This window comes from Capra hircus, chromosome 18 (genome assembly GCF_001704415.2).
Source record: "Capra hircus breed San Clemente chromosome 18, ASM170441v1, whole genome shotgun sequence".
In the NCBI taxonomy this organism is placed as follows: Eukaryota; Metazoa; Chordata; class Mammalia; order Artiodactyla; family Bovidae; genus Capra; species Capra hircus.
Window position 1 is genome coordinate 57181990 of NC_030825.1, and position 23358 is coordinate 57205347.

The 23358-nt window shown below is 55.0% G+C and overlaps 1 protein-coding gene across 2 annotated transcripts; it reads left to right on the forward strand.

The window, feature by feature from the left end:
* Positions 4833–21876, forward strand: MED25 (mediator complex subunit 25). Of its 2 annotated transcripts, none has more exons than XM_018062813.1 (18): positions 4833–5042; positions 5136–5181; positions 5623–5747; positions 11101–11199; positions 11605–11725; positions 11940–12102; positions 12225–12355; positions 12564–12651; positions 12734–12927; positions 13345–13473; positions 13886–13971; positions 14046–14103; positions 14204–14311; positions 16461–16649; positions 17013–17084; positions 17200–17418; positions 17668–17848; positions 18294–18425. In XM_018062813.1, the coding sequence occupies exons 1-18, from the start codon at positions 4909–4911 to the stop codon at positions 18389–18391; spliced, it is 2241 nt and encodes a 746-aa protein (XP_017918302.1). In that variant the 5' UTR covers positions 4833–4908; the 3' UTR covers positions 18392–18425. The 2 variants fall into 2 exon arrangements, with proteins under 2 accessions (XP_017918302.1, XP_017918301.1); XM_018062812.1 differs by lacking the exon at positions 18294–18425 and adding an exon at positions 20076–21876 and having other exon boundaries at positions 4842–5042.

A 23358-nucleotide genomic window follows, 5' to 3' on the forward strand; every position in this document is an offset into this window, starting at 1 on the left:
CTACGCACAATATTTCTAATCCCAAATGTGTAGGTTTTTCACACCAAGCAGTTCTCCAGTTTCTGTGGATACAGACTATGTTATAAGCCAATTAAATTCTGACACCAACCACCTAGAGTTACACACACACACACACACACACACATTCTTAAGGTCTCAGATCCACAAGACCACAGCCACTTCACACACCAATTAGAAGTAGTGGGTCCCCAGGTTACCCACACTTTGGTCTGAGTGGCCTACATATAACAGGGATCCCCGTGACGCTCTCTTCTTATTGCCCTAACTTGACCTCTGTTCACCGGTGCTGAATAGAAACGTGGAGATAAGAGTTTTGGGTGGAGTAGAGAAGAGTAGCTTTTATTTCTTTGCCAGGCAAAAGGGACCAAGTGGGCTGATGTCCTAAAGACTGTGACCCACCCTGGAGCGGGCAGTGAGGAATGTCACAGCGTTCAGGGAGTAGGGTGTGATCAGCTCGTGGACTATTCTTGAATTGGTTGGCATTTAGGTGAAGTTTCAAGCATCATCAATTTTCTGGTTTCAACCAGTCTAGGGTCTACATTTTTGTGGTCAGCAGTTTTCATCTGGAGCTGGTCTGCTTCCTGTAAAAAACAACTTAGGAATGTGTGTCAGGCCTTTATCTATATCTTTCAGGGAACTGGGATTTCAGTGTTTCTGCTCTGTGGCAGAATTATAGTCTAAATTGTTACCAGTTCCCCAGTTCAACAGCTATTCTTTGTTTCTACATCTTCATATTTCCAAAATCATTAACTTTTGGGTCAGCATTTTATTTCAAAAGACAAGGACACAGGGCTTGTACACTATTTCATTCTCATGTTCAATCATTTGCTTAGGATTCACAGAACCCACGGAAACATTTTACTCACTATCGTTGGTTTATTATAAAGGATATTACAAAGGATAAAAACGAACAGCCAGGGGAGTGATAGATTGGGACTTTGGAATCAGAGACACAAACAATTACATGGATATGGAACTTCCCTGGTGGTCCAGTGCTAAGATTCCACACTCCCCATGCAGGGGGCTCCTGGATTTCATCCCTGGAAATGGCAACCCACTCCAGTATTCTTGCCTGGAGGATCCCATGGATGGAGGAGCCTGGCGGGCTACAGTCCATGGGGTCGAAAATAGTTGGATAAAACTAAAGTGACTGAACATGCACATGGCACGCACAGGGAACTAGACCCCTTATCCTGTCACTAAGAGTTCACATGCAGCAGCTGAAGATTTCATGTGCCACAACTAAGAACAGGCAGAGCCAAATAAATAATAAAAAAAGAACTTGGCAAAAGTGGGGGGATGTCACTTCTGAGATTAGGTTATAAAGTGGTAACTTCCATTCTTCTTTGTAGTCTCTCTCTTGCCCTCTTTTGTTCACTCTGATGCAGCCAACGCCATGTCGTGACTTACCCCAAAAGAGGTCCTTGTGAGTCAGGCTGGGACCTGAAACTTGGGAACCTTTACTAGAGTGCTTGCACTTAAGAGAGACATCTCCTTGAGCAAGAGAATACAAAGAAAGTATGAGACTAAAAATAACTGCATGCATGCAGTTGGGGGAAATTATATACATATGTGCAAAGTCGCTTTGTGTCCGACTGTTTGTCCCACCAGGCTCCTCTGTCCATGGGATTCTCCAGGCAAGAACACCGAAGTGGGTTGCATGCTCTCCTCCAAAGGATCTTCCCCACCAGGGATCGAACCTACATCTCCTGCAGTTTCTGCATTGAAAGCAGATTTTTTTTAAAAAATGCTGAGCCCTAATTAAAGTTCAGTAAGATACAAAAAGGCCACAAACCAGTTGCCACTTCTGAGGCTCCAGGAGCAAAAGCAGGGTACTGTGCCCGATTCCTGCACACAGCACCACCAAGGGGTGGGCAGACAACCTAAGCCACCTTTCCAGCCCAACCCCTCCCCACCCTCACCTTATTTAAAAGAACCAGCCTGCTTCCCCTCACTAGCAAGCAGGGGTGCATGTTTCTTGTTCTTCTTTTCTCTCCCTCATGCTAAGAGTCTGTGGGAGAGTCCCAATAAAGCCTTGCCTGAATTTCTCATTTGGCCTCTTATCAATTTCTGTTGATTAAAATCAAGTCCAAGGACCCTGGTCAGAAACACATGGAACCTCTAGTCAGTAACCTGGGAGGAACTGAACCCTGCCAACAATGACAAGAATGAGCACGGGAGCAGGTCCTGTCTCGTCGAGCCTTGAGATGATTACAGCCCTTGCTGACCCTTTGATTATAGCCTGCAAGAAACTCTGAAGCATGGGACCCAGCTAAGCCACATCTCAATTCCGATCTACCGGAACTTGAAAGTAACAATGTTGCTGTTTCGTTCCACTAAGTTTTGGGGTAATTTGTTACACAGCCCAGGGTAACTTAAATAGTGTCCTTTATTTCTAGTATTTTGCATTTTGTGGTATATTATGAACCTGACAATTCCTGTACCTGAATCCTGGGGGTGGGAATGGGGCTACATCGGGTTAATTTTTGTTTCTGTAAATTCTAAATTCAATCCTTGTCTCTGCAGCTGTGGTCTTTGTGCTATTGGTCGGAGTCCTCTAGGGAGGATTCACCCTCTAGGTCATCACAGTGTCAGGCCGGGCTCCACTTGTTATTTGGCAACTTCCCACTAGTTTACACGTGACTATGTATATACCTCAGTGCTACTTTCTCAGCTCGACCCACCCTCACTTTCCCCTGCTGTGTCCACAAGTCCCTCTACTAGATTCATCAGTACCATTTTTTCTAGATTCCATATATTTGCATTAACATACTTGTTTTTCTGTTTCTGATTTACTTCACTCTGTGTGAGAGGCTTGAAGACTAGCCCAGAATTAGATCAGCTGCTGTGGAAGGCCATTGCCTAGCTGAGGAACCACACACATCACAGCTGCCTTCAGGTTCTTGGTAATGCCAATGAGTACCTCTGGAATTTCTTTTCCAACCTCAACTTTTTTTCTTGTTGTCAATTTCTGTTTCCTCTCCGGGGGAGGTAAGATCCTTGAAGACTACCCATACCTCTTATGAAACCACCAATGTCGCAAAAACAGTGTCATATCATCTAATTATCAATGCCAGAAGCTGAAGTCCAAGCTAAAATATCTCATTGTTTGTTTTACCATTTGTAATCCATTGATGGTAACCATGGTAACAGTTTAAAATCAGTTAACAGAACCAGTTATACATTCAGCTTATCTAAAGGAAAGTTTCCTTATGGCTAGGAGGGCATTTTACGTACCATTTCAAGCTCCATACCTGTTGATCATTTTGCCTTTCTCCAGTTTACTTTTATCTTCCTTATGATTTTATTAAAATTTAATTACACTAGCATACAAAAGAAGGGATCTGCTTTAGATTTAAAGGAATTTTAAGATGTCTAAACACAGGTTCAGTCATTGTTGGATCTTGATACAAATAAAACAACTGTAAAAAGACATTTTGCGAGAACTGGGAAAATTTGATTATGGATTTAAGTGTTCGACAATACCAAGAAGTAAGAATTTTTGGTAGAGATGTTAATGGCATAGTGGTTACCTGCAACTTTGGGGAGATGCCTATCCAGCAGGTAGAGGTAAAATGATACAATGTTGGGATTTGCTTTACAAGCGTTCAGCAAAGAAAAGGATCAATAAAGTACATGTGACAAAACGGTGACACTGCTGAGTGCAAAGCAATGCACCCTTTTACCTTGAAATATATTGACAAACTGCATTGGAGCAAGCTGTTTTGGTTTTCATCTCCACTAGATCACGTCTGAGCCTGCTCATTTCACCCAAACCTTCCCACCGTCATGGACTTATTTTTCCAACATTAATTAACATGACAAAGATAAACTGACATATCATTGGACCCTGTGTTAGCACTTATTAACTTGTGCATATGAGCGACTTTCAATGTTTTTGCGTACGGGAAAAACTTGCTTAGTTTCCTCCCCAATTAAAAAAAAAAAGTATTTCTGTTTTCCTAAGGTTTCATTGATCAGTAATACGTATTTGGGTAGTAAATTTCTGTCAGCACATGTTACAGTGACTTCCGCAGTTTACCGTACCGTTTTCAGCTGGGTTTATGAAGTCTTCTGCGGACAAACAGCTCAATATTTTCCGTGCTCTGGCTTTGCTGTAATGATAAGAAACTCTTCCCCAGTCTTCAGGATTATGCAGTGTTATGGTTTCATTTGTTATATTTACATTTTTAATCCACCTGGAATGTATTCATGTCCTAGGCCAGTTTCTGGCTCTTGTCCCAGAAAACAACTATCAGGTGTTGCTTAGCAACCTCCACTCGGGTTAGAGTTCAGCTTCTTTTAGTGGGGGAAAAACAGCTGCACTCCTTTCAGAGTTGATTGCCACCTTAAAGCGTTGCCTAGTAACCCCGTTTCAGACGTTGTGATTGGACCCTTCACACGACCCACCCACCCCCATCCCCCAAGAACCAGTAAGAACTTAACTAGAAACCTAATCTGTCTTTTTAGGAAAACAAGGGCAGCGTATGCGTTGCATAGCAACCAGGTCTCCTGGCCCTTCCATTGAAACCGGTGACGGAAAGGTCGCCCCCCCCAAAAAAAATGGCGTCTGACGCGCCGCTTTCAGTATATTTCGCCCTCGGAAGTTCTGCAAATAATTCAAGCTTCCACCTCTGGTCCCCGAAGGAGTTCTCTAGGTCCTTTTTGAGTCTTGCACACACTGGGTGCGAAGGAGGATGGAGATAAACCCACCCGCCCTGGGCGCCCCGCACAAACATGGCCGCCAGCGCGCCGCCAGCGCCGAGAGGCCGCCCCGCGCGGGGGCGCGCGCGGCGCAGGCGCACTTCCGCTCAGCCCGCGGTGTCTGAGGCGGCGGCGGCGGCGGCAGCGGCGGTGGCGGCGACGGCGGCATCTGCGGCGCGGGGCATGGTCCCCGGGTCGGAGGGCCCGGCCCGCGCCGGGGGCCTCGTGGCTGACGTGGTGTTTGTAATTGAGGGCACGGCCAATCTGGGGCCCTACTTCGAGGGGCTCCGCAAGCACTACCTGCTCCCGGCCATAGAGTGAGTGCCGTTTCCGCGGCCCCAACCCCGCCCTCCGAGTTTAGTTTTCCACACTCTCTCCTCACCCCGACCTTTCACTTCCGACCCTCACAGGTATTTTAATGGCGGCCCTCCTGCCGAGACGGACTTCGGGGGAGACGTGAGTCTTGGAACTCTCGAGTTTGAGGGAAGATGGGAGTCCGGACTGGGTCTGCGGGAGGAGGGGGCGGTACCTGGACCTTGGGCCCGAGGTGGGAGGGCTCGGGTCCGGACTCCGGGGTCGGAGGCGGGAGGGTCTGGGGTCGGGATTTGCGGGTCCGAGCGGGGAGGAGCTGGGGTCTGGACTCTGGTTTCCAGGAGAATGGGGCTCGGGTCCTGGGTCTGAGGGAGGAGGGACTGGGGTTCGGACTAATGGGTCCGAGAGGGGAGGAGGCTCAGGCCTTGGGTCCGAGGCGGGAAGGGCTCGGGTCCTGGGTCTGAGGTTGGAGTACCGGGGTCCGGACCCCCGGGTCTGAGGGAGGAGGGGCTGGGAGCTCCGATTCCCCTGAGGCAAAAAGGAGCTGGGTCCCAGATGAAAAGTTCTCCTGTCCTCCCCTCCCAGTATGGGGGCACCCAGTACAGCCTCGTGGTGTTCAACACGGTGGACTGCGCTCCAGAGTCCTACGTACAATGTCACGCTCCCACCAGCAGCGCCTATGAGTTTGTCACCTGGCTCGATGGCATTAAGTGAGCTCTTTTCTCGGCTTCCGGAAGGGTTGGGGGAACCTGGGAGGGACGGCAGAGGAATGGTGCTGCCGGATCCAGCCCCTCACATTGGTTGCTAAAAAGGGCTGCGATGGGGGTTGTGGTTTTGTCCCTAGGTCACTTCAGTGGTCGGTTCTGTATGCTCAGCTGATGTTGCTATCTGGCTTGGAAGTAGAAAGAATTTCCCGGTCAAGGAGGCCTAGGGAAGTCCAGCACCCGTCCTACTCCTCATATATTCTTCTCCTTTCTGTCTGTTGCTTCTCTTGTCTACTCTAGCCCTTCTTTTTCCTACCAGGGGCACTGAAGCTTGAGTGCAAGAGGGGTGGGGCTAAGCCTCTGTGCTTTGGAGTAAATGTTGATAGTTCACACTGCAGGTGCAGACAGCCTGGGGCCACTTTTCAGCTCTACCACAACAGGACTCCCAGACCCACGAGTCCCTGTCCTCTGTGTCTAATAGAAGTCATCGCTAAAAGGGGAATGGTAATAGTACTTATAGTCATCCTGTTACTTATCCAGTGTTGGGAAAACAGATTAAAGCTTAGTGACTTGGAAATTCTCTGATGGTCCAGCAGCTGGGACTCTGTGCTTCCACTGCAAGGGACATGGGTCTGATCCTTGGTGGGGAAACTAAGATCCCACATGCTGAGGGGCACAGCGAAAAAAAAAAAAACAAAACACACACACAACTAATTTAGTGGCTTGTTTCCTTAAGTAAGGAATTCAGGGGTGGCTTTGATGGATGGTTCTCACTCACGGTCTTTTGTGGGATTTCAGTCAGATGAGCTGGGACCGCAGTCATCCAGCTGTTGGATCGGGACCAGAGGATCGATTTCCAAGGTGGCTAACCCTGTGGCTGTTGGCCAGAGGCCTCAGTTCCTTGCTAGCTGTTATTCCTAAGATATCTCTCCATGGGGCTGCTTGAGTGTCCTCCCGACATGGCAGCTGGCCTTCCTCAGCCTGAGCAATCCAACAGAAAGAGCAGAAGGAGACCACAAAGCTTTTTATAATCAAATCTTAGAAGTCACACACCATCATTTGTGTCACATTCTGTTTAGTGTACAAGTCAGTTCTGTTCAGTGTTGGAGGGGGCATGAATACCAGGAGATGGTGCTCATCGGAGATCTAGTTCTGGTGACACTATAGGGGACTTTGGGAATCAAACGAGTTGATGACTGTTGAGAACAGTGCCTGACACGATTAAGCGCTCCCTCAGCTTTTGCTGTTCTTTTGTGTTTTGGTTTCTTGGTCTGCAGAGGGATAACGGTAGTCTGTATCAGCACTCAGAGAAGGGTCACAGAAGCTAATCTTCATACTGTGTTCAGCTCAGGGTCTGGTCAGAGTCCATTAAACAACTGGATTCGTGGGCTGCTGTTATCTTCTTTCGCCCCTGCAGCAAATGTTTGTTGAACACTTGGTTTGTTTCAAGCTTCACGTGCTAGACCAGGCGCTGCACGTTCACTTTCCCCCCTTATGGTGGTTAGAGTTCATGCTCAGGGCAGAGCAGGGTTTCTCAACCTCAGCACTGTTGACCCTTTGGGCCAGGTGATTATTGTATGTATGTTGTGGAGGGGTGGGGGGCATTCCTGTGTCTTGTAAGGAGTTCAGTAGCATCCTTGGCTCCTTCCCCCCAAATGCCAGTGGTCTCCTCCCTCCCCAGTGTGATAAACAATAAAAACAAAGATGTCTCCAGACATTGTCAGATGTCCCTTTGGGGACAGAATCCGCCCCAGTCGAGAACCTCTGGAACAGATTGTGGTGAGACTTGAATAATGTGGAATGGGGGCTCCTTGAGGTTCAAGTCCAAGTCTGATGTCCCTCAAGTTTCTAGCACCCAGCACAGGGCCTGGCATGAAAGAGCCCTAAGGAAAACTCTGTGGAACAAGTGAATGAACGAATGTCCAGAATGTCCTTCATACTCTGGTTCTCGCTGGTAAACGCCTACATAACGTCAAGGGCCAACGCAAACGTCATTTCCCTGATTCCAGCAAGCAGTCAGTTGCTCTCTCCTCTGCCCCCATTGCTCTCAGCTGTTTCCCTGTTACAGAGCTCCACACCTCTGGACTGTGAATGTCCAGGCCTTGGGTATTTCTCCTGCTGTTTGCCTTCAGCAGGGCCCTGAGACAGGAGACCTTTGCTAATTAAATAAACAAGTGAAAGCTGTAAGGAAGAGAATCACCAGGAAAGTGAACCTTCTGGTGGGTGTCAGGAGAAATAGTGAAACCCCCTTGTTTAAAACGTCAAGGGCACTAGGAAGATAAGAGGGAAATATTTTCTGAACACTTCCATCCCATATCCACCCTCTCCCTTAACCAGCTTAGCATGCACTGCCTGTTTAACCAAAAAAGAAAGCTTTGTGTGCTGCCTGTTCACCAGAATCCTCCCAATCAGCCGATAAACATTTTAAGCCATTCTTGAATATTCAGAGTCATCACTGTTTTATCAGGTCCTATGTAACCATCTAAATTCAGTTTCTGTGACGTTCTAGGGAAGTCTGTAACAGAGATCACAAAGAAAATCAGCAAGTTTTGTTCACATGGAGAAATCTTATCTTCACCTGGAACATCCATTACTTACAGTACAAAGCAGGCAGTGTGATTTTTGGGAAAGCCCTTGCTTTGAGGAGATTCATTTCTGATGTCACATTTCCTGTCTGACAAGCAAGGCGGTTCCCCCCCCCCCCCCCGACAGCTGGTGGCCCAGCATCAGAAGGGACAGCCCAGGGGTCTTCCCCACAGCGTTGTGCCTTCATCCGCTCACTGGCTTGTGCATTCATTCATTCAGCAGACAACCTGTGGGGCAGATCGTCTCAGGCACTGAGGGGGCAGAAGGCAAGCAGTGTGCTGGCCCTCTGGAACTGGTGTTTCCGTGGGGTGGCAGGCTGCAGCAGTCATTGGTCAGGGCTGGCTGCGGTTCACATTCATTCATTTTGACTAGTCCCTCTGGGGGGCTCCAGGGGTGGGGCCCCTTAGCCTGTGAAAGTGAGTGACAAGGACTCAGGGGCATGACCTCAGGAGGAACAATCGAGGCAGGGTGTGAGGATAAGGAAGCGGTGAGTCAGTGCCCATCTGTATCTCCCAGGACACTTTCACTTTTCAGTTTCACTTTCTATTTCTATTATATTTTTTCGTGCCCCCCAGTTTTAAGTTTTTGTCTAGACAAAATATTTGTTTTGTGTCTTTCTCTGAGTTGGTAACAGATGGCTTACGTTTGATATTCATTAAGAATAAAAAAACTCTAGGCTCTCAGAGTGGTCAGTCAATCGTACTTTCCTTCAAATTATTTTTTTTTTTAGAAATTGAGGTGAAATTCCCTCAATAACACAAGCAGTTATTTTCAAGTGGACAAGTCAGTGGCATTTAGTACATTTAAAATGTTGTGCAGCCGTCTTTTCTGTGTAGTTCTGGAACATTTTCATCCCTCTTAAGAGAAGACCCTGCATGCCTGCAGCAGCTGCTTCCTGTCTCTCCCCCTACCCCTCACCCCTACCCTTAGCCCGGCCAGGAAGATGGCTTGATTTCTTCCAACACCGGCAGTTGGCACTAGGGTGGATCCAGGGTTGGTTGATTCATCAGCTTCTGCCCCAGCTCTGTGGCATTAAAATTCCTGTGCAAACCAGAGTCTTGATGGTGAGGAGGAGAAGGAGGTCTGGGGAGTGGATGGTGGGGAGGGGGAGCAGTGTGGGCTGAGCACCCTGAGTGTGGGGGCAGAGGACCGAAATCTACACTGGGGAAGAATCCAGGTAGAGCACGGAGGGGCCACGTGTTGGGGGTGCACTTTTTCAGAAGGCACTTCCCAGAGCCTGTGTGTCCTCGGGCACATCATAGAGCCGGCTGAAGTCTCACTGAGGGCTGCGCTTTCTTGGGTCTGTAGGAGGAAGCGTGACAGTCACGGTATTGGGGGACATGTGGTGTGATCAAGGGTGAGCCTTAAATTCATATGGCGGGTGGGGAAGGCTTCCTGCAGGAGGATGACACGGGGCTGGGAGTCGGGATAGGTATGCAGGGTTTCCACCGGGGGGATAACACAGGCAGAGACCTGGGTGTGTGGCGGATGACAGACTCCAGCGGCATCCAAGACCTTCTCGGACGCACCCAGGGAGTGATGGAGCGGGAAGGTGGGCAGGGCCCAGGGTGGGGCAGGCTTGGCTCTGTTCTTGATGACCAAGGTTGGATTTGAAGCCGTTTGTTTATGTAACACACTGTTCCAAGCCCTCCCCTGTGCCATACTGAGGGGGCAGGGCGTGTGTGGCTGGGACAAGAACAGTCCAGACCTCATCCATGCCTGGTGGGGGAGACAGGTGCAGACACAGACATGGGGGCCGTGGTGCAGAGCCACAGGGTCCAGTCTGCACAGATGTCCCTCGTGGCAAAGGGTCAGCCTTGCCACCACGTGACCCAGAGAGTCATGGTGGTAGCAGTTGCCGTCTGGCAGAGGCCTGCCACCCACCCCACAGGGACGGACACTGGTGACCCCTCTGTGGATCAGGTGGAGGAGAGACCGAGTCTGTGTGTCATAGTTTCCTGGGGCTGCTGGAGCAGAGTACTGGAAACAAGGTGGCTTACAGCCACAGCAGGTTACCGTCCCTCAGTTCTGGGTCCAGGAGTGTGAGACGACGGGGGGTGGGGGGGTGCCCTGCTCCCTCTGGAGCATGTTTGGGGGGGTCGTCCTTCCTTGCCTCTTCCAGCTTCTGGTCGCCCAGACGTCCCTTGGCCTGTGCGGTGCTCCTCTGATCTCCATGTGGCGTCTGCCCTCTCTCTCATCACATCCATGTTCCTTTTCCTCTGAGCATGTCTGTCTCTGCTTCCCCGTCCCCCTTATAAGGACACTGGTCATGTTGGGTTCAGGCCACCCTGCCGACCTCATCATGGCCTGTTCACCTCTGTAAAGACCGTTTCCAAATCCAGTCGCATCCTGTGGTGGGGGTATCAGGACTTCAGCATATGTTTTTGAAGGATGCAGTTTCACCGCTAAAGGTGGGAGGGCAGAGGAGGCCCCACAGCAGGCTGGGAAGGTAGGGGAAGGCTGGGCAGACAGACCAGTGCGGGGCAGGTACATGGGGACTGGGCCTCAGCATAGGCTCCTGGGCTTATTGTCCCAGGTCCTTTCTCCAGTCTGTGCTCTGATGGGGCCTCTTGCTAGAGGGACTCCCTCTCAGGAGATGACGAACGTCCCCTGTCCTTGTGCCAGCACTGGGGCCAGGGTGGAGCACTCTGAGCGTCCCCATCCTGAGGGGCACAGACTGCGGACAGGGTCGGCCTAAGTGTGGGCCCCTCCCAGGTGGCCTGGAGGGTGGCAGCCCTGGGCACCCCGGGGGCTGACCGCCTGCCTCCTGCAGGTTCATGGGCGGAGGTGGCGAGAGCTGCAGCCTCATCGCTGAAGGCCTCAGCACGGCCCTGCAGCTGTTCGACGACTTCAAGAAGATGCGGGAGCAGATGTGAGTGTGCCCGGTGCGGGGCCCATGCCCATCTGTCCACCTGGCCTATAGCCTGTTTGGTGGGTCACAGGCTCCACCCTCGGCCTCCCTGTGGGCTGTTGGGTGGGCTATCTGTGCCGGGCACTGGGAGCCAGGAGGCAGGAGGTATCCCTTGGCCTACTCCCTGTCTCGGAGTCCTCATCCGAAAGGGGAGCTGGCTCGGAGTGTGCCTCCTGCCCTCCCTGTGGCTGGGTGACTTCCAGCGACTCAGGAGGCTCTCTGCGCATCAGCATTCTCAGCTGTGAAATGGGTCCCCACTCCTGACTTCCAGTGGGGTGGAGGACTTGGTCACTGCTGCTGCTGGCTCGGGTCTTTTCTTGGGGTCCCTCCTGCCACCCTCTCCTCACCTTTCCTTGTCCCCGGTAGTGGCCAGACACACCGAGTCTGCCTCCTTATCTGCAACTCGCCCCCGTACCTGCTACCTGCTGTCGAGAGCACCACGTACTCGGGGTGCACGACGGAGACTCTGGTGCAGAAGATCGGAGAGGTGACGACTCCTGGACCTGAGGGAGGAGGGAGCTGCCGGCCTGGGTCTCAGGATGGGCACAGACGCCATGGCCAGCCCTGCTGGCTTCTGTTGGGAGAGCTACAACCCAGAATCGCCCAGGGCAGCTACTTTAGGTCTTGGGTCTTCTGTCCCAGAGCCTGGCGGGGACTTGGCCCCGTGGCTTCGTCCTGACTGCTTGTCCCCTCTTGTTCAGCGAGGAATCTACTTCTCCATCGTGTCCCCCCGGAAGCTGCCTGCCCTGAGGCTGCTGTTTGAGAAGGCGGCTCCTCCAGCCATGCTGGAACCCCTGCAGCCGCCAGCAGACGTGAGCCAGGACCCACGGCACATGGTGCTGGTGCGGGGGCTTGTGCTGCCGGGTGAGCCCGGGGGCTGGTGGGGGGCAGGGGTGGGGGTGTCCTCCCCAGCTCCCTCTCACTCGGATGTTCTTCTTGTCTCTCAATCCCCTTAATGGGCTCAACCGATCATCCTCGGTGCTCAGTTGGGGGTGGCTCAGCCCCAGGCCCCCTCCAGCCCAAGCAGCCTGTGCCCCTGCCTCCAGCCGCACCTGCGGGCGCCACACTCTCAACAGCCCCCCAGCAGCCTCTGCCACCGGTCCCCCAGCAGTACCAGGTATGGATGTTGCCAGGGGAGGGACGTGCTCCTGGGGCTTGGCGGAAACCCTGGCCCCTTGCCAGAGACCTGGTTGAAATTAAGCCTTGGGGGTTAGGGGAGTGTCCCCTGAGACACCTGGAGGGTGGGACTCTTGAGGAGTCACGTCCTCTTAGGATTTTGGAGCTGGGGAGGATGGTCCTCAGCAGCCCCTCCCCTCTGTCGCCAGGTCCCCGGGAACCTGAGTGCAGCGCAGGTGGCTGCCCAGAACGCGGTGGAGGCAGCCAAGAGCCAGAAGGCAGGGCTGGGCCCTCGCTGTGAGTACCGGCAGGGACCTGGGTTCGGGCAGCCAGGTCTCCGCACCCCCGCCCACACCGTTTCTCTTGGTCTCTCCCACAGTCTCGCCCATCAACCCTCTTCAGCAAGCCACTCCAGGAGTGGGTCCCCCCTACAGCCAGCCCCAGGCCACCCAGCTGCCCCCAGGGCCCCCTGGTGCCCCCAAGCCGCCTCCCGCTTCCCAGCCCAGCCTGGTCTCCACTGTGGCCCCAGGCCCGGGCCTGGCACCCCCTGCACAGCCCGGAGCACCGTCCATGGTAGGTGCCTGCCTCTTGGCTGCCAACAGTGCAGGGAGAAGTCGGCCTTCCTGAAGAGGGCCCGAGGGCACATGGGTCTTGTCATTTGAGGTCCTTGGGAGCTCACAGAGCCTGAGCTACAGGCGAGGCTGAGACTAATTCTGGGGGCAGAATCATGGGGCGGGTACTTCCGGGCGGGTAAAGACTGTTCCGAGGAGCCCGAAGGGTCCTGGGAGTCCAGGGTCCTTGAGAGAACCTGAATCCTCCAGGATTAGACTGTGGCCCCAGGTGCGGCCCAGTGGCGTTCTGGGCTTGGGGGAACACAGGAAGGGACTTTTGTCTTCTTCTGCCTGTTGACCTGGTCCTCTCAGGACAGCCCCTCCCAGGAGATGGTCTGACCCTGCCCTGTTTACTTTCCTTCTCTTTCCCCTCTGCCAGGCGGGCACCGTGGCCCCGGGCGGGGTGAGTGGCCCTTCCCCGGCCCAGCTCGGGGCCCCAGCCCTTGGCGGGCAGCAGTCAGTCTCCAACAAACTCCTGGCCTGGAGCGGGGTCCTTGAGTGGCAGGAGGTGAGTGGCTCCGTCCGGCCAGCCCTGGTGTGCTGCAGGGCTGGACCAGCGCCCATGGGGTCATAGAATTTGACGTCCTCAGGATAGTCCTGAGGAAGCTTGGGATGTGTAGCCCAGAGTTCAGGGTTAAGAGAAGTCTCAGCTTCTTGGTCCAGGGAGGACCCAGGAGATCGTGGCATGGAGGGGACAGTGGGTAGTGGGGTTTGAGGGCAGGACGAGGAGGCCCACATTTGTGTAATTCGAAGGCCAGAGGATTGCAGGGTTGGTGGTCTGATGAAGGGGCCCAGGGCTTGTGGGCCTTAAACTGGGGGGTTATCCTGAGCTTTTGGGGCTCCCCGGGAAGGGCGGAAAAGTCAAAGGAATGGTGGTTCAGGGCCCTTCTCACCCATATACACCTTTCTTTCCCCCTTAGAAACCTAAACCCGCCTCCGTGGATGCCAACACTAAGCTGACTCGGTCACTGCCTTGTCAGGTCTACGTGAATCATGGCGAGAACCTGTAGGTGGCCGGGGATGGGGTGGGTGGTGAGCCAGGGTGTGCGTCTCCTGATGCTTCCCCTGATGTCATCCCAGGAAAACGGAGCAGTGGCCCCAGAAGCTGATCATGCAGCTCATCCCCCAGCAGCTGCTGGTGAGTGGCTGGTGGCGGGTTACCGCCTGCCCCTCCCGCCTCTGTCCATGCCTCCGCACTCCCCGCTCCACACGCCTGCTGACCTGGGTGTCTCCCGCAGACCACCCTGGGCCCTTTGTTCCGGAACTCGAGGATGGTCCAGTTCCACTTCACCAACAAGGACCTGGACTCTCTCAAAGGCCTCTACCGCATCATGGGCAATGGCTTCGTGAGTTGGGTGGCCGGGCAGTGGCTTCCTGTCCTGGGCCCAGGGAGCTGTTTTGGACGGTGGGGCTGCCTTTGTAACGCTGGGCTCCTAACCTGTACTCCAGATTGAGGTCTCTCTCACGTTAAAACCGTGGCAGGGTATGACAAGAGCCATCGGAGAAAGCGCTGGGCTCTGATGGGTTTGCGGGGTGTCACGGCTTCCTGGGGCCAAGAGCAGCAGACGTGCATTCTCTCGTGCTCCTAGAAAAGAGAGACATGGTCAAAATCAGGGCGTCGGCAGGGCTACGTGCTCTGGAGGCTCAGGGGGAAGACCCCTCTTCGCCTCCTGCGGGGGGCAGCCCCAGGTGGGCTTGGCCTTAGGCAGCCTAGTCCAGGCTCCTGTTCTCGTCGTCACGTGGCCGTCCTCGCTCCGTGTGTCTTCACGTGGCGTTCTCTTCCTGGTGAGCGTCTGTCTGCTTATGGGGATGCCTGTCATTTGGATTGGGGCCCACTCGAATGACCTCATCCTAACTTGTTACCTCCGCAAGCACCCTGTTCTCGATAAGGTCCCGTTCCCAGGTGCCACGGTCTGGAACTTCAACGTGTGTTTTTGGAGGATACCATTCAGCTCATAGCACTAAGGGAGGGTCTCTAAATAGGACCAGAACCAGGTTACCGAGGCCATTCAGGATAGGGGACTCCTCATAGGTTACCTCATGGAACCTTCAGGAAAATTCTCCAAAGAAGGCAATCCTGAGAATTAAGAATGTCTCCCACTGCAAGTAACAGCACACCAACCGGCAGAGTTTTTAGAACAGATAGGTGCTTGCGGTGAAGGCTTGGACCAGCAGTTTATTGTTTCTCGCAGTCTCGTGTGGGTCCGCTGGGCTCAGCTGAGCTAGTCTTGCTCGGGGTCTTTGATGGGCTGGCCATCAGATAGCAGCTAAGACTGTGCTCATCTGAAAGCTCGTCTGGGCTGGAAATCAAGATGGCCCCCTCTCGCGTGGTGCTGCCTGTCAGCTCAGGTTCAGCTGCGCCTGGTCATCTGAGTGCCTCCTCGTGTGGCTCGGGCTCCCTCACAGCGTGGCATCTGGGTTTTGAGAGCCGGGTACAAGCAGGCATTCATTTGTGACGTGTAACAGGATGCCCGGAGGAGGGCACTCTCAGGGCTAGGTCTGTAGCCCCTTGACATCAGGGCCAGGATCTCTGGGGCTCCCTTGTTTCTCTCTCGTGACTGTGAGATGGTTCCTGAAGCTCAAGGAATCCTGTCTGACTTAATGCAGGAGGGCAAAAAGGAGGTGTGTTATCAGCCTGTACTTCCCCTTTAGGAAAACACGTTCCCACACATGCAAGCAGGCTTCCTTTCACATCTTGGGCCAGACCCGGGCCCCTGGGCCACCCGTAGGGCAGAGGAGACTGCAGGGGAGCAGGCACCAATGAGTGCCCTGGGGCCCAGATGTGCTGCCATCCAAACGGAATCGGGGTTCTCTGCACACGGAGAGGGGCAGACGTTAAGCAGCTAGCAGGGTCTGCCTCGCCTGAGAAAGCGAGACTGGCTTGGCCGAGGTTCCACCGGTTCCATAAGCTCGCCAGCCCCTCCTCCCCTGAGAGCCCCTCTCCCAGAAGCCTCGCGTGTTAGGGCCTTGCTTCACCTTCGCTAGCATTCGCTGGGCACGCTAGTGAGATGGTTCCTGGTCACTTCCTGTGTATCCAGTCCCGCGCAGGATGGCGGACGTGGTACCCGGGTCTGTCCTTTGAGGTGTGAGCGCTGCCTCCCGCGAGTCTCACTGCAGACGCCGAGGTTGAGGCGGTGTGGCACCCCAGGGGCCTCTCGGATCCCTGGTCAGTCAGGGTGTCTGCCACCACCACTGAGCACGCGCTTCCCGTGTCAGCTCTGTGTTGAATTCCCTCCCTGTCAGCTGCGAGCCCTTGGAGGGGGGCAGGATTGGAGGGGGCTTCCTCTGCTCTCCATCCAGCCATCTGCAGCGGTCCCAGGTGCACCCTGTTCCTTCGGGCACCCAGCTCTCTGGAGCAGGCTCAAGCCAAACCTGGAGCCGCCTCCACCTTTCAGAGCAGAAAGCTGGCCACGCCTGGCCTGTGGGGCTTCTAGAACCTTCTAAAACCCAGCCCCCTCCTGCAGGGTGTGATGGGCTCTGATCCTCTCCCCGCAGGCGGGCTGCGTGCACTTCCCCCACACGGCCCCGTGTGAGGTGCGCGTGCTCATGCTTCTGTACTCGTCCAAGAAGAAGATCTTCATGGGCCTCATCCCCTACGACCAGAGCGGCTTTGTCAACGGCATCCGCCAGGTCATCACCAACCACAAGCAAGTCCAGCAGCAGAAGCTGGAGCAGCAGCGTGGGGTGAGCGACGCTGCGGCGCCCCCGCCCCGGGGCCTGTGCAGCCCTCCTGGGCCCCAGCTGTCACAGCAGGACCCCCGGGGCCCTCCTGGGGCTCCAGTGCTGGGCACGTCCTCATCTGCCAAGTTCAGTCTCACCCCGTGTTTCCCTGCAATCTTTCTTTTCCTTTATAAAGAGTATTCTTGTTGAATTTCTAAGACACAGTCCCCTCTCCAGGGGCATAAAGTTTACATCCTAGACAACCCCGCCCTCCCCATCCAGGAAAACGTTCCCAGCTCCTGACAGGGTCCTGTTCAGGGCACAGACCCTCCGCGGCACAGGGACTCCCCGCCCAGCCACTGACCTGCTCCCTCTCTCCCCACACAGATGGGCACCCAGCAGGCACCCCCTGGGCTGGGTCCCATTCTGGAGGACCAGGCAAGACCCTCGCAGAACCTGGTGAGGACAGGGCCACGGGGGGCGGGTGCGTGCAGAGGATGCCACGATTCTGACCTTGCTGAAGAGGTGGAGGGATCTGGGGGCTCCATCCCTCACCCCTGTCTCTTCCCATCAGCTCCAGCTCCGCCCGCCACAACCCCAGCCTCAGGGTACCGTGGGGGCCTCTGCGGCCGCCGGGCAGCCCCAGCCCCAGGGTGCTGCCCCGGCCCCTCCAGGCGCCCCGCAAGGCCCTCCTGGAGCAGCCCCCGGCCCGCCCCCTCCTGGACCCCTCCTCCGGCCCCAGAACCCCGGGGCCAACCCCCAACTTCGGAGCCTCCTCCTCAACCCGCCCCCGGTGAGATTCAGGGAGGGGGTCATATGGGAGCCAGGGGTCCTGGGCTTGACAGTTGGATTCCTTTCCTCGTGGAGGTGGGAGGTTGGTTTGATGGGAGTGGGTGATTGGAGGTCAGCCTGGCCCTTCCCCACACGTCTTACGTGGGCTTCTGCTGAGATTCCTTTGAAGGAAAATCAGAGGCTCCACCAGGGAGTGGGGCAGGTGGGGGCTCTCCGCCAGGGCCTCTGAGCCACTTTCTTTGCTCCCCAGCCCCAGACTGGGGTGCCCCCCCCTCAGGCCTCCCTCCACCACCTCCAGCCACCAGGGGCCCCTGCGCTGCTGCCCCCACCGCACCAGGGCCTGGGGCAGCCCCAACTGGGGCCCCCTCTCCTTCACCCGCCGCCGGCCCAGTCCTGGCCTGCTCAGCTTCCCCCAAGGGCTCCACTGCCAGGTAAGGGGGTTCGGGGGAGGCCCAGGGCCTGGGCTGAGTGTCCCAGTGTCCTGTGACTTCTGGGAAGTGAAGTCCTGGGACTTAGGAACAGCGGGGGCCCTTGCGGCTCATGGGGGCTCCACGGGCCCCCGGGAGGTACGGCCCAGGGCACCGAGACCCAAGGCAGCAGGTGCTCTCCCCCCTGGCTCCCTGCCTCCGTGTCCTCTGGGGTTTCTGGGAAAGTCTCAGGGCTGGAGAGTTGTGCTGGGGATGGGCCCCCACAGGCTCACAAGAGGCAGACGGCCAGTGGACACGTGGGGTTAGGAGGCGCCTCTGGGTTCCCCCAGGGGCTCCCTCAACCCCCCTGTGCCTCGGGCCTCCAGAGGCGGAGGGAGGACTCAGGCCCAGGGCCCTCCCGGGCCCCAGGGACCACCGGGAGATGCAGTCCCTTCCCACTGCCCCCCAGGTCAGATGCTGCTCAGCGGGGGGCCCCGGGGCCCGGTCCCCCAGCCGGGCCTGCAGCCCAGCGTCATGGAGGACGACATCCTCATGGACCTCATCTGAACCCCGACACCCAATAAAGTTCCTTTTAACACACGCCCCGGCTCCCGTCACTGACATCCCCCAGGACTGGGCAGGAGGAGATGGGGGGAGACACCTCTGCCCTTGTTCTCGCTTCAGCAGACGCCCCTGAGGCCCCGGGCTGGTGAGGCCGGGGCCTCAGTGGTGAGTGAGGCCATCTGGTGCAGCCTGGCTTCCGGGAGGTGAGGAGGCTGTAGGCAGAGATCATAGGACCACGAGCACCTATGGAGGTAGAGAGGGTACCAGGCAGGCCCAGAGGAGGCCTGTGGGCCAGCCAGGCTGGTGGGGTCTGTGAGCGGCAGTCAGCAAGGCTGTGAGGGAAGGTGGTTACAGTCTAGGTGCTGAGATGACAGGAACGTGTTGAGGCAGGAGGAAGCCTGGGATGGTCAGAGGACAAGTCAGCTGAGGCCTCTGGGAGCACGAGCCTTTGGTGGGAAAGGAGGGCCTGGAGAGGCGGGGAGGGAGCTCAGATTCCAAACTGAGCAGCTGGAGGCTTGTCCAGGGGGTGCGGAATGGCTGCAGGAGGCCAGGCCCGGGGGCCAGGCCTGGGTCGGTTGGGTGTCAGCCCCCTGTGGGCTGCGGGATGTGATGGGGCAAGATAGGCAGGGAGGAGCCGAGGGTGATGTTCGTGGGGAGGGAGAGCCCAGAGGAGCGGCCAGAGTTGGGCAGGAGGGGTGAGGCCAGAAACTGGCGTGCCCATGTGGAAAAAGTTGCGGGTGTAGGGTGGGGTCCAGGGTGGTCCCCAGGACCTGGCCTGGGTGCTGGTAGACGGCGGGCCTTCCTGAGGCAGGAGCTGGGAGAAGGAGCCAGTGGTGATCGCTGATGGTCTGGGACATCTGAGGGACCGAGGCCACGCTGGGAGCCCAGGGTGTGTCCTTAGCGCAGCGTGTGTGCTTGGTGGTTGAAGACACAGGAACGGAAGAGGTCTCGTGGCAAGAGCAGTCAGAGACCAGGCTTCTGGGGCTTTGGACAGAGTGGACAGTGAGGCCATCTTAGTGATGGGAGACACGGTGGGGATGTGAGGAGGAGATACAGGTTTGGGGTGTAACGAGGCAAGGGGCCCAAGGCTGTCCCTAGGGAGACATCCAAGGGGCAGCTGCTCTGGCCTGTGAGCAGAGACTTAGTTGTCTGTTGTCAGACTGACCCCAGAGCAGTGATGCTCAGAGTGTGGTCTAGAGGTGGACCACCAGTGTCCGCATTGTTTGAGATGCCTGTTAGGATCAGATGCCCAGACCCCCTCCCAGGAGAGAGGTTGCAATCTGGTGGCCCCTGGGCCACTCTACAGATGAGTTTTGTTTGGCCTTCCCTGTGTTAGGCTATGTGGCATTTTTTTCCCTAATGAGTTAGTTGTAAAAATCAGGATGATTCTCTCTCTCAAACACCCACACATACACACACAAAATCTGTAGTCTTGTCTTCTCTTGACAAGTCAGAAGATCTGGCTCCCCTGGGTCCACCCTCCCGCCCAGCAAACAACGGGCTGGAGCCGTCCCTCTGCACGGGGCGTGTGCTCTCTGGTTCGCCACAGTCCCCACCACTCCCTCCTGACTCCCCCACCATGAGGCAGAAGGCTGTCGCCTTCGCCACAGGGCTGGCACGGTTGGTGTCCCCGGGGTAGTATTCAGAGACAGTGAAATCTTTCTTGTACCCATGTCTCTACCAAAAGTGGCAAAACGAAAGAGAGAACGAGAGGGCCACGTGTTTCGAGAGAAATGGGAGCGAGCCTATTTCTTTGTGGAGGTGAAGAGCATGCCTACGTGCTTAATATGCAAAAAAATCGTGTCTGTGTTGAAAGAATACAACCTGAAGCGTCACTATGAATCCAAGCACAGTAAGAGCTTCGACCAGTACACAGAGCAGACGCGAGACGCAATTCTCAATGAACTGAAGAAGGGCCTCAAGTGTCAGTAGGGCCGGTTTTGGAAAGCCGGCGGGAGCAGCGGCGTGGCTGCCGCTCGAGGCTCAGGAACCACATGGCGCGAATCACCCGGGCGTTCCAGCCCACGGACATCCAGTTTATAAGGGAGCCGAAGAGACGCCCCCCGGACAGAAACCCTCGTCTGCTTGGACCGTCGTCTGAGTCCAGCAGGCATCCGCGTCTCGTGGGAGGGGAAGAGAAACCTGAAGATCGACACGTCCAGTTGCTTGACCGAGTCAGATCAGTCGTGGCCTTTACTATCGCTGCTCATGAACTATCACCACCCAGTTAGCTTTATTTATTTGTGGCGTGGAGAATCTCGATGTGACCGAAGAAAGCTGTGACATGGTGCCAAGGCAGGCCCGACCCTGGGAAGTGACTTGTTTTCTGTGTGTCAAGAGAAACACACACTTTTCACAAAAGCTGGTCTAAACACCTAAGCACAGCTACAGACTGCGGTGGTGATCAAACCATCCATGTCCCTGGGCAGGCGGGTCGCCTCCATCCGAGGGGCCATCATTGGCAGAGACTCAAGTCAGGTCATCGCATCAATTACCAGGCACTGACTTTGCCGTGAGAGGTCAGTGGAACACACGACACGGCATCCGTGACAGGGTTTTGTACCTTAACCACGGGCAGGCTGGTGATGAACTTGACCCAGTGTGTTTTATAGAAGCTCTGCGACCTTGTGACATGTGGAAGCAGTCTGAACTGTTGCAGTCCATCAACTTAGCTCATTTCAGGTGAGCCAGAAGCTACGCCTTGGTCCCTCTGAGAAGGTCAGTCAGAGACTTTGGGTCAAAGTTCCTACCCTTCTGAACACTTGTTCTCCCAAGGACATTCACAAACAGCTGCTTGAATGTATGATCATGTTCACCCAGTCCAGGCAGAAATGGGGACGCCGTCGGCAGGGAGTATTCTGACTCCCTTTCCGTGGCTGCAGGTGGTCTCCAGAAATGAAGGGCATGGCCTGGACAGTGTCCACTCAACTCGTGGGGCTAAAGATCAAACTGCCCCAAGGCTCCTGGCCTCCAGACATGATGAACACGAACGAACACTGCCCCATTTGCTTTTCTTGGTTGCTGTCGATCGTGTGAGCACGGACCACAAGTACTAGCCGCTGAGCTCTAGGGCAGTGGGCTGCCGGTCACCCAGTGGGCTCCCTCAGAAGACAACAGCCCTCACCGCTCTCCAGCAGTCGCCTGAATCCCGTGTCTGGAAGCGCCCACACTTGTGAGCAGCTGTTTTCCGTTACACAACTGAAATCAAGTTCAATGCTGCCCCCAGCTTCAGGAGTCCAGGTCGAGTTCTCAGCCACCCAACCCTTGACATCCGGGGGTGGCATGGATGAGGCCCACCCCCTGGCTCCATAGTCCAGGGAGCAGAAGAATTACGAAAGAGAAAACAAAAAAATTTAGTAATTAAATATTTCTATTTTTCAATTTGTATTTTTTCAATTTGGATTTGAAAGATAAACTCCAGTACCATACCTGTTTGTATTATGTTCCATGCATTCACCAGCGTTCAGTAAAGATTCTATTTGATTATATTTCTGGCCGTCGACTTTTCTTATACCTGGCGAGTTCACTCATTTATGTGGCCCACCTGGCTCCTGCAGGCATTTGAGTTTACGATCCCTGCCGATCCCTGCCGTAGTCTTCTGGAACTGTGGAAGCGAATACTCCATCGGGGGAGGGAGGGAGGCTGGGCTTCAGCATCAAGCGCAAGCTCCCTCGGCAACTCTGATGCAGACAAGAGGTCGAAGGAGGGAAAGCAGGCGAGGTCTCCCAGGCGGCATGTGTCGCAGGGGTTCTTGAAAGCTCAGATGGCTCCAGGGGCCAGGCAGGTGATGGAAATGGGTGACGTGGACGGGTGTAAGACGACAGGGATTGACGGGGACTGTGGCGAACTTGGGGAGTGCTTGCCCCACCTCATGGCATTCAAATTAAACCAAAAAAAAAAAAAAAACACTGTGAGGACCAAACAAAATCCGCTGGTGGGTCTCGAGGCCGCCGGGCTACCATTTTGCGACCTCTGGAAGAAGAAGACGCGAGGACAAGGCCAGAGGCCAGAGGAGGACCCACATGTGAGGGCTGGGCAGGGGCGGGGAGACAGGAGGAGCAGGCAGGTGTGTTCTGGAAGATGAGCGTTTTCAAGGAGAGAGTGACCGACTCGTGTCCAAAGCCATCAAAAGGGAAGAAGACTAGCAGGACACAGGCCCTGTTGTTCCCACCAGGGTGGACATTGCCCCGTAGACAAACACACACTCCTCAAGTCCTGCTGGGACAAATTGATCAAACAAACCAGTGGCTGTTCCCAGTCACTGGAGGCCCCTGACCTCAGCACCCAGTTAGGTGAACTGAAGGGACTGTTCCCATGTCATCACCCCATACCGTACCCCAGATGAAAAGGAAGCCCTGGGTTACAGCGTGCCCAGAGAGAGATCTACCCACACAGCGCTTACCTCCACATTTCACAGCCCAAGTATAGACAGCCTCTCAGAGCCAGACAACACCAAGATAGCAGGTCTTTCCAGAAAGTTTTTCTCTGAGCATGAGGTATTGTTAAAGCTGCTGCAGTGTAGATGTAGCCCAGGCCTTAAACATCAGGGTTGAGACTGCAGCTTCTGTACCAATGGGCTGTGTGGCTTTAGGCAGGTCCCCATGCCTCTCTGAATCTCTGACCCCAGGTGGCTAGAAGTGATTTCTGCAGGATTCAGCCCTTGAAGGAGAGCTGCCATTAGCCACGGTTGCCATCACTGGTCAAAATATGCTCCTAGAGGGCAGAACGGGATCTAAAAATGCATGCTGCTGTGTCAGAACCACCAGGGCGTCCATGACGGCTGTAATTCAGGTGAGTGACTGGTTAGAAACATTTCATTTCTGACCAGTTTGGTTTTGGGGCCAGGCATGTAGGGCTGGAAGCAAGACTGGGAAACTGATGAGAACTCTTCCACAGGAACAGATCTGGCAAAAGTGGTAGAACATTAAAAAAAAAAAAAAAAAAAAAACTAGATCACTGACTCGTTCAA

Excerpts from the sequence above, each read along its gene's own strand:
- MED25 (XM_018062812.1), top strand. The coding sequence starts at position 4,909 with ATGGTCCCCGGGTCGGAGGGCCCGGCCCGCGCCGGGGGCCTCGTGGCT. Across the intron at positions 5,748-11,100 it reads ACCTGGCTCGATGGCATTAA|GTTCATGGGCGGAGGTGGCG; the intron begins GTGAGCTCTTTT and ends TGCCTCCTGCAG. Across the intron at positions 14,312-16,460 it reads GCATCATGGGCAATGGCTTC|GCGGGCTGCGTGCACTTCCC; the intron begins GTGAGTTGGGTG and ends CTCTCCCCGCAG.